The sequence below is a fragment of the Anser cygnoides genome, chromosome 1 (genome assembly GCF_040182565.1).
Source record: "Anser cygnoides isolate HZ-2024a breed goose chromosome 1, Taihu_goose_T2T_genome, whole genome shotgun sequence".
NCBI lineage: Eukaryota > Metazoa > Chordata > Aves > Anseriformes > Anatidae > Anser > Anser cygnoides.
This window is the reverse complement of record NC_089873.1, coordinates 194,246,846-194,262,098: the sequence shown is the minus strand read 5'-3', so window position 1 is coordinate 194,262,098 and position 15,253 is coordinate 194,246,846. Positions and strand designations below refer to the sequence as shown.

General features: G+C 47.5%; 1 protein-coding gene across 20 annotated transcripts in view; it reads left to right on the top strand.

Annotated features, from left to right (window-relative positions):
• Positions 1-10,309, top strand: part of ZC3H12C (zinc finger CCCH-type containing 12C) — a 50,446-nt gene extending 40,137 nt beyond the window's left edge. For all 20 annotated transcript variants that reach the window (XM_048047045.2, XM_013188199.3, XM_048047042.2 and 17 more), the window contains 2 exons: positions 329-435; positions 3,320-10,309. In XM_048047045.2, coding sequence (XP_047903002.2) covers positions 329-435; positions 3,320-4,719 — 1,507 coding nt within the window. In that variant the 3' untranslated portion in view covers positions 4,720-10,309. The remainder of the gene's footprint in view (positions 1-328; positions 436-3,319) is intronic.
• The last annotated feature ends 4,944 nt before the right edge of the window (positions 10,310-15,253 follow it).

The window sequence follows — 15,253 nt, the reverse complement described above, 5'->3', positions numbered from 1 at the left end:
GGGGTGGGTTGTGTGCAGCCCTGCCCTGCTGCAGGGCAGTCAGCTGGGCCAGATTAGAGGTGCCTGAAGCAGACGAGGGGTGTCCACACAGTCTGTTTGTGTGACTGGTCTCTCAGGTAGCACCCGCAGCAGAAAGGTGGTCTTGCATCGCTGCAGGACAGGGACGTCAAGAGCTGCAGCTGATTTCAAAGCAGCTCTGAAAGTACCCAGGCTTAAAAATGTTAGCATGGCAGCTTACGGTGTGGGACGCAGTCGTGAGGTTCTTGATCATTGCATGAGGAATATGAAAAGGCATTTGCTTCCATAATACCTTTTTGTTGCCTTACAGATTTATGCCTCCTGATGATCCTCTTGGCCGCCATGGCCCAAGTCTGGACAATTTTCTTAGGAAGAAGCCTATTGTGCCAGAACATAAGAAGCAACCTTGTCCATATGGTAATTTGTTTTTCTGTTCATGTGCTTTCTGTACTGCTGGGACTGGGGACTGAACTCCTGCTTTATTTTAACGCTGCCAAAAATAAAACTTTTAAACAGAGGTTCTTAGATTATTATCTTAGCCTTAGAATGTTTGAAGAGCTGAGCACTGGAGTTAGTGATTTTTTTACATGTGCTAGCTAAAGAACATTTCTGTGTACCAGTTGAACTAAAGGAGCAACTTCATTAATCATTGGTAGGAAGAGATCCAAAACATCACCTAAATTCCTCAGTCTCCAGAAAGCCATTTTATAATGTGCTTTGTCCATAGCACATCTAAGTTTTCTGCCAGAAAATGGATTGAGCTGCCTGACGTTTAGGTACTCGCCTTCCTTACAGGCACACCAGCATCTTGACTGAGCTGAACGTTTGCTGCTCTTATGACTCTATGATTTTCATGTTAAGTTTCCCACTTGTATATCTCCTTAGCGCAATACAGCAAGTGTGTGCATACATGCAGATGGCATCGTGTTCAGCTCAAAATGTGGCTGGTGGTGTTGGTCTGTATTCCTACAGCAGTTGCTGCAGCACATTACCACTGCCTCTTTTACTGACAATACAAGAAAGGAGATCCTAGATCATAGAATCATAGAATCATAGAATATCCTGAGTTGGAAGGGACCCTTAAGGATCATCAAGTCCAACTCTTGATACCGCACAGGTCTACCCAAAAGTTCAGACCATGTGACTAAGTGCACAGTCCAATCTCTTCTTAAATTCAGACAGGCTCGGTGCAGTGACCACTTCCCTGGGGAGCCTGTTCCAGTGTGCAACCACCCTCTCCGTGAAGAACTCCCTCCTGATGTCGAGCCTAAATTTCCCCTGCCTCAGCTTAACCCCGTTCCCGCGGGTCCTGTCACTGGTGTTAATGGAGAAAAGGTCTCCTGCCTCTCGACACCCCCTTACGAGGAAGTTGTAGACTGTGATGAGGTCTCCCCTCAGCCTCCTCTTCTCCAGGCTGAACAGGCCCAGTGACCTCAGCCGTTCCTCGTACGTCTTCCCCTCCAGGCCTTTCACCATCTTCGTAGCCCTCCTCTGTACACTCTCCAACAGTTTCATGTCCTTTTTATACTGTGGTGCCCAGAACTGCACACAGTACTCGAGGTGAGGCCGCACCAGCGCAGAGTAGAGCGGGACAATCACCTCCCTTGACCTACTAGCGATGCCGTGCTTGATGCACCCCAGGACACGGTTGGCCCTCCTGGCCGCCAGGGCACACTGCTGGCTCATATTCAACTTGCTGTCAACCACGACCCCCAGATCCCTCTCTTCTAGGCTGCTCTCTAGCGTCTCATCGCCCAGTCTGTATGTGCAGCCAGGGTTTCCCCGTCCCAGGTGCAGGACCCGGCACTTGCTCTTATTGAACTTCATGCGGTTGGTGATCGCCCAGCTCTCCAACCTATCCAGATCCCTCTGCAAGGCCTTTCCACCCTCATTCGAGTCCACAACTCCTCCAAGTTTGGTGTCATCAGCAAACTTGCTCAAAATACCTTCTATTCCTACATCCAGATCGTTTATAAAAATATTGAAAAGTACCGGCCCTAAAATGGAGCCTTGAGGGACCCCACTGGTGACCGCCCACCAGCCTGACGCAGCCCCATTTACCATAACCCTTTGGGCCCTGCCCGTTAGCCAATTGCTCACCCATCGTATGATGTTTTTATTTAGCTGTATGGTGGACATTTTGTCCAGTAGGATCCTATGGGAAACCGTGTCAAAAGCCTTGCTGAAGTCCAAAAAAATCACATCAGCTGGTTTCCCTTGGTCCATCATACGGGTGATCTTATCATAAAAGGAAATCAGGTTAGTTAGGCAGGACCTGCCCTTCACAAACCCATGCTGGCTGGGACCAATGACTGCTTTGTCCCCCAGGTGAGCCTCAATAAGTTCGAGAACCATCTTCTCCATGATTTTACCAGGCACTGACGTGAGACTGACAGGCCTGTAATTGCTAGGGTCTTCTTTCTGACCCTTCTTGTAAATCGGCACAACATTTGCCAGCTTCCAGTCTACCGGGACCTCTCCAAATTCCCAGGATCGTTGAAAAATAATTGAGAGAGGTTCCGCGATGACGTCCGCCAGCTCTTTCAGCACCCGGGGATGAATCCCATCCGGACCCATGGACTTGTAGGGATCCAGGTGGAGTAGCAAATCCCGCACACGTTCAGGGTCGGTTGGGAGTTTGTCATCCCCACCGTCCCAGTCCTCTAGCTCAGGGCACCCTGGGTCCCGAAGCCCATCATTGGCATTGAAGACAGAGGCGAAGAAGGCGTTAAGCGTCTCTCCATGTCACACAAAACCATTTGCACGATCCTTTTAGAAACACAGAATGGTTTGGGTTGGAAGGGACCTTAAAAGATCATCAAATTCCAACCCCCTGCCATGGGCAGGGACACCTCCCACCAGACCAGGTTGCCCAAAGCCCCATCCAGCCTGGCCTTGAACACCTCCGGGGATGGGGCATCCACAGCTTCTCTGGGCAGCCTATGCCAGGGCCTCACCACCCTCTGAGCAAATAATTTCTTCGTTATATCTAATCTAAATCTCCCCTCTTTTAGTTTAAAGCCATTCCCATGCATCCTATCACTACACTCCCTGACAGTCCGTCCCCAGCTTTCCTGTAGGCCCCTTTAGGTACTGGCAGGCTGCTGTAAGGTCTCCCCAGAGCCTTCTCTTCTCCAGACTAAACAACCCCAACTCCCTCAGTCTGTCTTCATAGGAGAGGTGCTGCAGCCCTCTGATCAATCTTTCAAATTGTCAGCAAAACTTTAAATGAGAGGCATTTTCATTAACAGTTAACAGATTTTACTGCACGTTTTTAATCTCATTATGTTTGTGTTAACAGGGAAGAAATGTACCTATGGACACAAGTGCAAATACTATCATCCAGAAAGAGGAAATCAGCCTCAGCGATCTGTAGCTGATGAGCTTCGTGCCATGTCTAGAAGCACAGCTGCCAAAACTACAAGTGAAGGAGGACTGGTAAAAAGCAATAGTGTTCCCTGTAGTACTAAGAATGATGGCACTTCTGAACTTAAGCGTGCCGCTCCGAAAAGGCAATCGGATCCTAGTATAAGGACTCAAGTCTATCAAGACTTGGAGGAAAAGCTTCCCACCAAAAACAAATTGGAAACCAGGTCTGTACCTTCCTTAGTTAGCATACCAAGTTCCTCTGCTGCAAAACCCCAAAGTACTGCACCTTTAACCAACGGCCTTCCATCCGGAGTCCATTTCCCACCTCAGGATCAAAGACCACAGGGACAATATCCTCCTACAGTGATGATGGCAACCAAAAATCACGGAACGCCAATGCCTTACGACCAGTATCCCAAATGTGAGTCTCCCGTGGATGTAGGGTATTACTCTATGCTGAATGCGTATTCAAATCTGAGTATATCTGGTCCACGTAGTCCCGAAAGGCGCTTCTCCTTGGACACAGATTATAGGATCAGCTCTGTGGCTTCTGACTGCAGCAGTGAAGGGAGCGTTAGTTGTGGCAGCAGTGATTCCTACGTGGGTTACAGCGACCGCTCCTACATGAGTTCGCCTGACCCGCAGCTGGAGGAGAACTTGAAGTGCCAGCACATGCACCCCCACGGCCGCCTTAACTCTCAGCCCTTCTTACAGAGCTACCACGAGCCTCTAACACGAGTGCAGAGTTACAGTCACGAAGAACCAAAGCATCACCACAAACCTCCAGTTCCGTACATGGCTGTGCATCTGCAGCATCCAGCAGTCGGTGCTCGTTCTAGTTGCCCAAACGACTACCCAGCGTCTCAGAGCTCGCCGCACTCAAAGACCATGCACCTGGGCAGAGCCCTCGTGTCCACCAGAATCGACAGCATTTCGGACTCGCGCTTGTACGATAATTCTCCACTGAGACACAGGAAGCCTTTTTCTGGCCAAGACGGGCTTGGAAGCTGGGACAGGCAGAGTTACGGGGTCGATGCCTACGGCTACCGTCAGACCTACTCCTTGCCCAGTAACCCCACGCAGCCGTGCTACGAGCAGTTTGCCTTCCAAAGCCTGCCCGAACAGCAGGAGCAGACCTGGCGCGTACCTTACTGTGGAATCCCTCAAGACCCCCCGAGGCACCAAGACACCAGGGAGAAGGTTTACATAAACCTGTGCAACATCTTCCCCCCCGATCTTGTGAGGATTGTCATGAAAAAAAACCCTCACGTGACGGACGCGCAGCAGCTCGCCGCAGCCATCTTAGTGGAGAAATCTCAGCTAGGTTATTGAGAGATGATGCATCTTTGTGGTGTCTAGTAGTTTTTCAGCTCAGCTCTAATGCTGAGGGAGGTTTGCTACAATAGCATTTGGGATCTCCTTCTCAGCAAGGAGGTTATATAGTAATCCGTTTATGTGAAATACTGTATCATGGAGTCTGTATGTATAGCCCCATGCATCCGAAGTACCCGGTATGTTTTGTGTTCTAGTTTGAAAATTTTTAAATGGCTATTTTCATGGCTGGAGGATGCTCCAGTTTAAATTAATATATACATATATATATATATGAAAAAAAAAAAAATCTGTCGTCTCTCGTTATAATCTTTGGTGCATCAGGGGTTTATATGCAGCACTTTCTATCCTTGTTACATGTTGTTGCGATTTTCGGTTTTGTTTTTTAACTTGCTGGATGTTTGTCCTTGGGCTGCGGGGTGTCAAAACGACCTGCAGAGGGAGGATTTTGCTTCTTCCAGCAGACAATTTTCAAGCCAAGTTTTTGAACTTTTTACAACACCATGTTTGTTTGTTTGTTTGTTTTTGTGGGCTTTTTTTTTTGTGTGCTATAATCATATTTATAGGAAACAAAGATTTACTACAGCACTGACTTTATTTTTTAAACGAATAATTGAGTTACCAGTTAACGGTGAAATGGGTAACGATATATTAGTAATTTATAGTATGGCACTTTTCATTGCTCTTTGTTTTGTTTAAATAGCTACATGTTTTGTTGATGCAGTTGATTAGTAAGATCAAATGCAATCAGAGGACAATTTTTTTCTTATAATTTTTATTTTTTACTAATTTATGGATAAGGTGGAAAGCCTTACTGCCTGATTTTCAAAGGTGCTGAGAATTTGCAGCCCCCTTTGAACCTACCACAAACTGCAAACACTCAGTACCTCCTAAAAACAGGCCACCTTGTTTCAATTCCCATGTGCTGTTTTCCAGCTTTGTGTACTCCTGGTCAGTAGAAAGGGGCCTGAAATCATAGGGTTCTGTTTAGTTGTTTTATGTGTTTTTCTTTGTATTGCTGCACCAGTGTACTGGATAAAATACGCTTTTCATAAAATATTTACCTGTTTTTAAATGAATTTAATTATCTCAATGCAAGTTTTGTATTTAAGATACTGTTTGATTTTTTCTTGCTATTTATCAAGGCTGGCCTGAAAAGGGTTTGTGTGTTGAGGATATGCAACGTTTATTAACTGCACTATGGTAATGATATTGTAGCTCAAAATAATAACTTAAACTTTTTTCTGTTTCGGTTGGGGAGGGAGGGTCGCGGGGAGAGAAGAGGCTGTATGTGTTCCTGAGGTTAGTCCTTGGCCTGTTGCATCGTGGAGGCCTGATTCTTGCCACAAATAGTGTAGTTTTAGAAACAGACAAAACAAGTCTGTTTTAGTACTAGTAAGGGATATTTCTGGTTAAAGTCATGGGTTTTACTAGCACCTCGTAAGCTTTTATATATATATATATAAAATAGAAATAGATCTTGCAATTGATGTCAGTTGTACTTAACGTGACATAGTCAGTTACCTACAGTTTTAGGTTTCCATCCGTTGTAATGTTTTTCAGTGTTAAAAAAACCACTAGTTTACACTATTACTGCTGATAATTTTGGTACACTTGCTGGAATTTAAAGGCCCTGAAGAACCAGAAAGTACCTTTTACTGTTGATACAAATTGTATCTTTTTAACTGAGAACTATTTTGATTTGTAGATTTAGTAGAAACACAAACGTATAACTATAGTCTTTTGGGCAACATTTTATCCCTTATTGGAAAATTAGAGTTTTCAGACATAGAATAGACTTAGGCGAGTAAAAATAGATATTTATTTAGGTGTCTGTCTCAATTTAACATATTAAAAAAAAAAAAGAAAGAAAGAAACTATTGGGATCTTCTTCCTTCTAAAATCTTTGTAGTGTAAACTCACTAAAATAAAGGTAAAATGCTGCCTGAAAATGATGTCCAAGCACCTTTGAATACGAAGACATTTTCACTACTTGCGCGACACCGTGTGTTGCGGTGAGTAGGATTTGGGTATACAGTAAATGCTTCTAAAGAGCATTGTGCTTATAGACATATCCAATAATCTGAACCATGTTCAGCAAACTAATTCAGGAAGTAGTGTTCCAGACGGCTTTTACTGCTGATTTGGCGTGGGATCTGCATTCGCCTGTCCCTGTGACAATACAGGAGGTGCTGTACATAATCTAGCCTGAGTTGTCTGTTTGACAGTAGTTTTTCCCTTGGTTTGGTGGGTCGCTATCTGTAGAGCATGTCTGAACGTAGACGTTGGTGCAGCGCTAGCGCTGAGGTTTGGAGTGGTAAATGGGTCTCATCTCAGTTGTACTCTAAGATTTTTTAAAAACTGAATTACACTGAAGTACTACACCATAGTGTAGATGCAGCTGTTTTAGTACTGCAGTTACTGTATTTGTGTTTTTGATGAGTTTCTACATTCATTTTTATGTAGGAATTCATTTCTGCCAAAAGATGAATTCCTTAAACGCGAACAGAAGCGTGTGCGTGTAGAAGAGGCGTTTCATCTTTCCTCCCTGTCACGCGAGCCTCAGAAGGCTTCGAGCAGCGCCGCCGTGCCCAGGTCGGAGCTGCCGGCAGTGGCGCCGCCGCGTGCGGTGTCGAGCCCCCGGAAGCGTGGTGGTGGCGGGGGAATCCTTGCCGTACGTTCTGTGCTTTGTGCTGAAGCACTGAAAATGCTTTAAAAGTATAAGAACGGGAGATATTTGGTGGTTCTTAGTGTTGTGCAATGATGTGCTAGTTCCCCTTAGGCTCTTATGTTGGGTAAAGAAAACACGCAGCGGACAAAGCGTTGGCCTTGGTATTTCCTTTGTTGTTGTTGTGAGTAGCAGAGGGAAGGAGGAGGTGTGTGTGACCTCCCCCTCCAGGAGGAGATCAGTCTGTAGAGAGGAAACCAGTGCTAAGCACGAACGCAATGGTACTGGTCAGTACCGCGCCTGTTGGTGTAGTTGCGTTGATGCAAATAACTGAACCGTAGCATCTTAAACAGTAAAAGGTGGCTCGTTAACATTGTCTTTGCTGCAAGTGCTGGAGTTAGAGAGAATAAAGCACAGTTAGGCCTGTCCCACCCCTAAAAAGAGGGCAGCGCTTTCCCTTGTCTTCACTACTCAAGAGTTGTTTTGATACTTAGCAGAAATTCCGTATTTTTAAATACAATCCAAGCCATTATAGCTCCCTCAGTAATGGTGTGTAGATACACGGTGTTTTGAGGGCACGTTGACATTAGGCATCTGCCCACAACAGTTTTGTGTATGAAGTGTGTTGCCAACATTTAGAGTTCTTAAAATGCCCCGTGGATACCTGACTTTGAGCTCAACGTGCCCGGGCTGCGACAGTGTTAATCACTAAGAGGTCTTTTTTGAAAAAAATCCCGAAATGTCATGTTGTTGTTTTGTTATTTTGTTTTTTAATACCTTAAACTCACTTGCCAACTACCGCTAATGCTCCGAGGTAAGGCCACATCCTTTCAGGTGTCCCGTTGTCTGTGGTATGTCTGAACTGTCGCTCGGTGCTCCGCTGCAGAGTAGCTCCGAGGAGAGCCAGAAGTCTGCCGTGTTCGTGGAACACCCCAAAAAGGAGGAGTGCCAGCCTGGGGATGCCCTTGAAGGGGACTTTTGCAGCCTTTGAGTATGCGGACTGTTGCTGACTTGTTGCCGACCTTCTGCTGTGAAAGTAGTAGTTACTGGTGAACACTTCTCCAAAAATACCAAACCCGTCAGTGCAAACCGGAGTACCTCACTTGGAGCGGGAAGCCGGCGGCTCTTGTCCCCGCGGGGTGACAGAGGGAGGACGCAGTGCCCGGGGGAGAGGTGCCGCAGCACCTCGCGAGACTACCAAAACCCTTGTCAGTTCTATCAGTTGCTGGTTTGACCAACTTTGATGTTTTTGACGTGTGAAGCTTGAAAAAAAAAAAAAAAGCGAGATGCTTTTTGTACTGTCTAAAGCATTTAGAATAATACAACACCCAACTGACTTTGCATTGCTACTGAGAAATTAAAATACTGTGCAATTAAAGAGACCATTTTTTAATAAAAATAATTTAGAAATTATTTATTTTGATTTACAGTGTGACTCTTGCTAATTTATTCCTTGCATTATAAGGCCGTGGTGGAGTGCCGTTTATGTTTTTTATTTAGCATAGGAACTTAAGCTGTTGGAAATAAAAAAACAACAGATTAAAGTTTAAAACAAAACAAAACCCTATGGCCTTGTTTTGTTTTCTTACAAAAGGGCTGAGGTTTTTTTAAATGTCAAATCGTGCATTTTATATACTTTGTAAATTATAGAGAAGTTTAGTCTAAGAATTTTGTTGGAATTCAATGTGTGTGTGTGCATTGTTCAGACTAACCGTGTAACTAATCCCAAAATCATCTGTGTGATGAAACGGTTGTTCCAGCTAACCTTTCGGTAGATAACGCGAGCTGTGTTCAGACTTCACGTTCAGATGTTCTAGCATGCATTTCATACATTTCATGGATATCTTAAGGCTTCACCAGGAGCTGGTGGTGTCGTGATCTATCACACGTAGAACGTCTCCACGCGTGTGGATCCTACTCCCGTACGCTGGGTTTTCTGTGCAGCGCGTTACCAGGCGGTACGCTGGTGTCTGGGAAATACAGGAGCTGTTTATGCAGGCACTACCGAATACACCGAGCTGTTGATAGCTGTGAGCGTGCTGCAAATCATTTTCCATCTTCTGTTTTCAGGTCCCGAGGGATGAGCATAATGCGTGCTTGAATTGTTTATTCCTCTGCCTATCTGTTCACGTCTAAAGTGTAAGTGGCTGCAGTAGGTCTCCTCCCCTCGCTCAGCTTTAGTTGCCGTTTGAGGGCCCCATCTCCTGAGTGCTTACGCACATGCCTGACTTCAGCACGAGTGCTTGCATTGGCTGGTTTTGGTGGAATTGGAGAAGGCCCGAATAAAGGTGGGCATGTGTGCAAGTGCTGGAGGAGTCAGGGCCTTGAGGAGCACATCGGGAACAGCTGGGGAACGCCTGCTGCCCTGCAGAGGTGAGGTCTCACTGCTGCTGCCAACACTGAAAGCACGCAGAAAACAAAATCTATTCAGCCATTTCTGCACATCTCATCCTCACTGTTTCAAAGGTGTAACAATTACACCTCCTAAAAACCTCTCCATTTTTGTAAGACAGCCTTTTTGTTGTTGTTCTCTGATGAAGTCTCATTTAACAAGTGAGGTTGGCTGGTTGGTTACTTTATATGAACAACATTCTTAATTATACTGGTATTTAAGAAATGTTTTACCAGCATATTACAGAACATCGTGCAAGGAAACAGAAATGCAGATACAGCAGCAATAATTGTGTTTTGTAGTTCTTTTTCCCCTCATTATCTCTGTACTTGTACTGAGTAGGCGAGATTTTAGTATTGTCCTGAAGCCAGCTCTGGCAAAAACGTTAGTTAAAAGTCATGTTTGGACTACGTGATAAAGCAATTGTCAGACTTGCTCCTTGTTCCTTCACTGGTTGTTCTGTGTTGTTTCTGTGAGGTGACAATTCACATCTTAAAACCACCGTCTAAACCATACAAAAAAAAAAGAAACGTACCTCAGATTCTGCTTTTAGAGAAAACAATAAAGATACATTTTCCTCACTGATGGGCTGGTTTTGTTTCATAAAGTAAAAATCTCGAGCAGCGCAGAAGTCAGCAGTGAGTGCATAGAGAGCTTCGTGTCCTTACCTGCACAGCAATCTTCTCACTTGGGGTAAATTTGCATGACAGTGCCACGACTGAGAGGTTCACACACACAAAATGATCATAGTTCATTTTTAATGCAGTAATTGATATTTAGTAGGCTCCTTCCAGCCGTTCCCCTTAGTGAGAAGACTGAAACTCCAGGGTGAAATAGCAACGCCGGTCATTTAGTGGCAGAATGTGGGTGGAGACTTTGTGCCAGCGGAGCTGGTCTCCGGTCAAGTGCTGCTACACATCTCTGTATATTTAACTGCGTAACCCTAGTGCTTTATCTGAGACTACTGCAAAGTTATTGGGTGCATGCAAAGATAGGACAGAAGGCCCTGCGCTGTGGTGAAAGAGACGTGAAAAGGCACGGGGCTGCCGAGCTGGCTTTTTGCTGAATTCGGCTGCCTGGCGGGGGTCAGTGTGCCGGGTTTGTTGGGCCCCTTCCTTCGTCCTGCCAGCCCTGGAGCAAGGCGCCAGGCAGGGCTGAGGTGGATGCAGATGGAGCCAGTGGCTGGCCTGAGAAATGCCGTAGCGGTGCCCTGAATCAGTTGTGACCACTGGTAACACGCTTGATGGGAGTGCTCTGCACGGCTGTGCGCATCAGCTGTGGCACTGCACCCGGGCTGAGCGCAGCGCGTGGCTTTGCCTCCTTTCGGGGCAAACAGGGGCACTGGAGTGGAACTGGAAAGGTCCCTTTGATGTTTCCATCCCAGTGGAACCAGCATTTTGTGATGGAAAAGCCTAATTTATCCCCCCCCCCCCGCCCCCCCCCCCCCCCCCCCAATCCCTGCAATTTTAATGCTACACAAGGGGAGGGGAAGTGACCCTTTGGGTGCTCGCCTGGCTCCTGAGCAACCTCACAACCTCCCCGAGGTTTTGCCTTTACCTTGTACAGATTTATTTTTTTTTTCCCTGAGCTGCTGCTAGACTGCAAGCACCTTGATTTCATTATTGTCTGAAACCGGGATAGGATAGGGTGGGGCTGTCCCGGATGTCCACAGCTCCGTCAGCGGGGCACTACCGGCTGCTCTGCACCAGGCGGGTGCCCCACGGGATAAACCATGGTTTCTTGGCTTCCCACTGCTGCTTTTCAGGAAACCAATGCTTGTAGCCTGAGCCCTGTGTGTGTCAGCAGAGGGCCGGGTGGAGGTGAATGACTTTGCCTCCACTTGGTAGAGGAGACAGCTTGTGACCCAAGGCCGGGTCACCTTGGCCGTGTACTTGAGCTGCACGGCGCTGGCCGGTGGTTTGGCCACGTGTTTGAAGTTGTTCTCTAAAATCGATTCCTTTGTGTCTCCACACAATAGACCCAGAGGTCTTTTGTTTGCAGGAAAACCAGGACCTTCATGTCCAAAGGGCAGTGAAGCCGGTGAAGGGTCTAGGGAACAAGTCCTGTGAGGAGCAGCTGAAGGAGCTGGGGTTGTTTAGTCTGGAGAAAAGAAGGCTCGGGAGGGACCTTGTTGCTCTCTACAACTACCTGAACGGAAGGGGCGGGGAGCTGGGGGTCGGGCTCGTCTCCCCAGCACCAAGTGATAACACAAGGGGAAATGGCCTCCAGTTGTGCCAGGGGAGGTTTAGGTTGGATATTAGGGGACATTTCTTTACTGAAAGGGTTGTGAGGCATTGGAGCAGGCTGCCCAGGGGAGTAGTTAAGTCACCATCGAGAATGCCAAATCCAGCCTTTTTTTTTTTTCGGCTCAAGCCTCAGAACTGCTGGTGCTCGTGTGGCCTCCCCAGGCCTCCCCTGCAGGGCTCCGAGCTCTCCCTGGGGCCCACCACGGGAAGGAGCTTCCCTGGCGCAGTCAGGTCTTCGGGTGCCCTCTCCCACGAGGAGCCGCCCGTCTGCATCACGCAAGGTAGGCTTGGGAAACCTACCTGGGAAAAGCTGTTACCAGGCTCCGGCTGCATCCCGTGGTGTCTTTAAAAAGAGCCTGACCGGCATCACTGCAGCTCCTGCTGGCGTCCCCGGTTAACAGCCCCCAAAGCGAGGGTTGGCCTTTTGCTTCCACCCCCCGCACCACGGACGAGCTTGCCAAGAGCAGCAGGTGGGTACGGGGGAAATTAAACGCCGCTATTAATTTACATGAGCTGCTGAAGCGCAGGCAACAGGAGCAGGGGGATGAGGAGATGGCGATCAGCGCTAGCCCGGCGGGTGTTTTACGTCAGCCGGGCTCGCGTTACAGAGATCCCCCGATTGCGGCCCGGACCCAGGGCTGCTGCCCTACGTTCGGTGACCTGATACTGCAGCCCTCGGCTGGGGCCTGGAGGAGCCATCATCGCATGGGGGGGCTGGCCAGGGCTGCATGGGAAACGGGAACTGTCCCACACGGAGACCGGAACAAAATACAGAAATACGGACGTACGCAGGTTGCTGCTGCTACCCTGCCCAGGCCGAGCATGGAGGCAGCCGAGGTCTGAAACACGGGGACTGCAGAAGGAAGGAGAACACGGCTTTAGGTCAGGCTGTGTTGTGCCTTACAGAGCAGGCAGTGCTCGCGCACGGTGGTTATCCACGGGTGTGGTGTCCACGCAGGACACCCCATCACCGACACGCAGCGTTTGTCGTCACACAGATCCGCTACAAAGACACTTCAGACAGACCTGCATCGAGGGGTAACCTCCCACCTGCTAAATTCAGCAATAGCAAAATCCTCATCGGGGCAAAATCCTGACCCCCAAATGGGAAACGTCCTGTGGTCTTCACCCCAGGCATCATTTTTCACCTTGCACATCTGCAGCCACCAGCCCAGGAGCGTCCAGCCCTGCCGGCCCTTGGCAAACAGGCAGCCTCTACAGCTGTGGCAGAGCTGCTGCATTTCAAACAAAGCCATCGGCAGCGGTAATAGCCCAAAGCTTTCATTATGTCAAAATCACTTTTTTTTTTTTTTTTTTTTAAATCAAGCTCTTAAAAATATATTACACGTCATCTTGCACAATTCCCTCTCCGCAGCACATCCACCAGGGAACCTGCACACTGACAAGAGAAGCCAAGAAACGCTGTGGGCAGAGATCAGCAAAGGCAACGTAATGGTAAATAAAATCCTCGGGAACATTTTGCAGTTGTACTGAAATGCATTTGCATGAAAGTGCCTCGTTACCTTTCACCATTAGAAACTTGAAGTAAACAACTTAGAGGAAGGAGGCTGTTCCCAGGTGCAGCTACTGCAGAAACACAAAGTCTGGCTCGCAGTAAAATTCAGAGACAACAAAGCTGAGATGTGCACACGAGTGTTCCCCCCAGCCCTCTTAGAGAAGGCAACTGAGAAATAAAGCTGCTGCTACCTGTATTTCAGAGGCTGCTGTGCCTTGATTCCCCTCAGCCCCAGAACATCCCTATCGCCAGCATGGGCCACACAGAGAACGGGAGGCGTCAGGAGTGGTTTTAAAGGAATCGATGGGTGCTGGGCAAGCAGGTCCCAGGCCCCAGTGCTGGCCTGAATGTGCACAGCAGAGGCTGAAATCCCACCGCGCAGGGTTTCAGGTCCCTCTCAGGGTCCTGAGCCTGAACCCCGTGCTCCAAGGGCTGCGCGTGGCGGTCCTGCTTGAGCTGGTGGTGAAGGTGGAGGTCGCACACCGCCCCCACGGGCTGCCTCCACGAGGCACAGTGCAGGTACCGAGACAGCACCCAGGCTTAACGGGAGGCTCGTGGGCCTTGGGGCAGCTCCCTCGCTTGGCAGTTTTGGCCAATAATTTCAGACCCGTGCTTTACACTTTTTACAGGATCAGATAATTCCTCCAAGGGATCAACCCACACAGTTCTCAGTCTGGGAAGACATTGTGCATGAAGGCAACGTGACCAGCACAAATGCTGTCGAGGTTTGGTATATTCCCAACAATGCACTTGTCCATCAGCTTAATTACCAAGTGCCTTATTTACCACTCCCCATCTTCTCCTTCAGGAGTGATTCACTCTTTGCAAATCCAGTCTCTCACGGCTTATCTGACCACAGCACAAAACACACAGATGGAAACTCCACTACGGACTGGTACCACAAACTGAAAGTTCCCAGTGAAATGAAAAACGGCACAGTCTAACAATTAGCAAGACTGATCATCGAAAAAATAGTGATTCTTCAGGTTAACATTAAAACCCATTTATTCAGGCTTTTGTGCAGGGTGCACAATTCATTGCAGTTACGTATACACAGTATGCACGTTCTAATAGCGTACAAAAAGGCAGGTAGCAACAGGATCTTACACTGGAAATGTATGTACAGACATACTAAATCAGTCGCTTGACATTAAAAAAGTTACCTGACATTGTTCATGTACCATCAAGGCTATTAGAAATTGTGTAGAAAACCAATAAAACTTGGAAAGTATCTACTCTCATTTCGCTTTACCCAGGCTGGATATAGAGGCAGGCTTCCCACACTGTGTCATCTGTGGTCCAAGCCTTCAGGATCCCCGAAGTGGTCACACCACCGTTCGCTCTAACACGTCCCATCGCATGTTAAAGGTTGATAGCTTAGTGTCAGTTCCTGTTTTACGGGGGAGAACAACAACTGAAGTACTTCTAAGAGAGGATGAGAGGATTTTCTCCCAGGAAAAGACAACAAAGGAAGGATTTAAAGAGATCAGAGAGAACCAAGCATTAATGAAATGTTTTAATAGCACTTCCTGGTCCTTGCAGAAAAGTCTTCGTGGACCAGGTAGCACCTAATTTAAAGTGCTGTAAACTGTCCAGATTTACAGAAGCGCAATGGCAGGCCTTGGCAGACCCCAGGTCTTCTGCTGATCTTTACCTCGTTCCTATCCTAAGGGCTGCAAGAGATCGTACTTTTGTAACCTGCACAGAAAGAC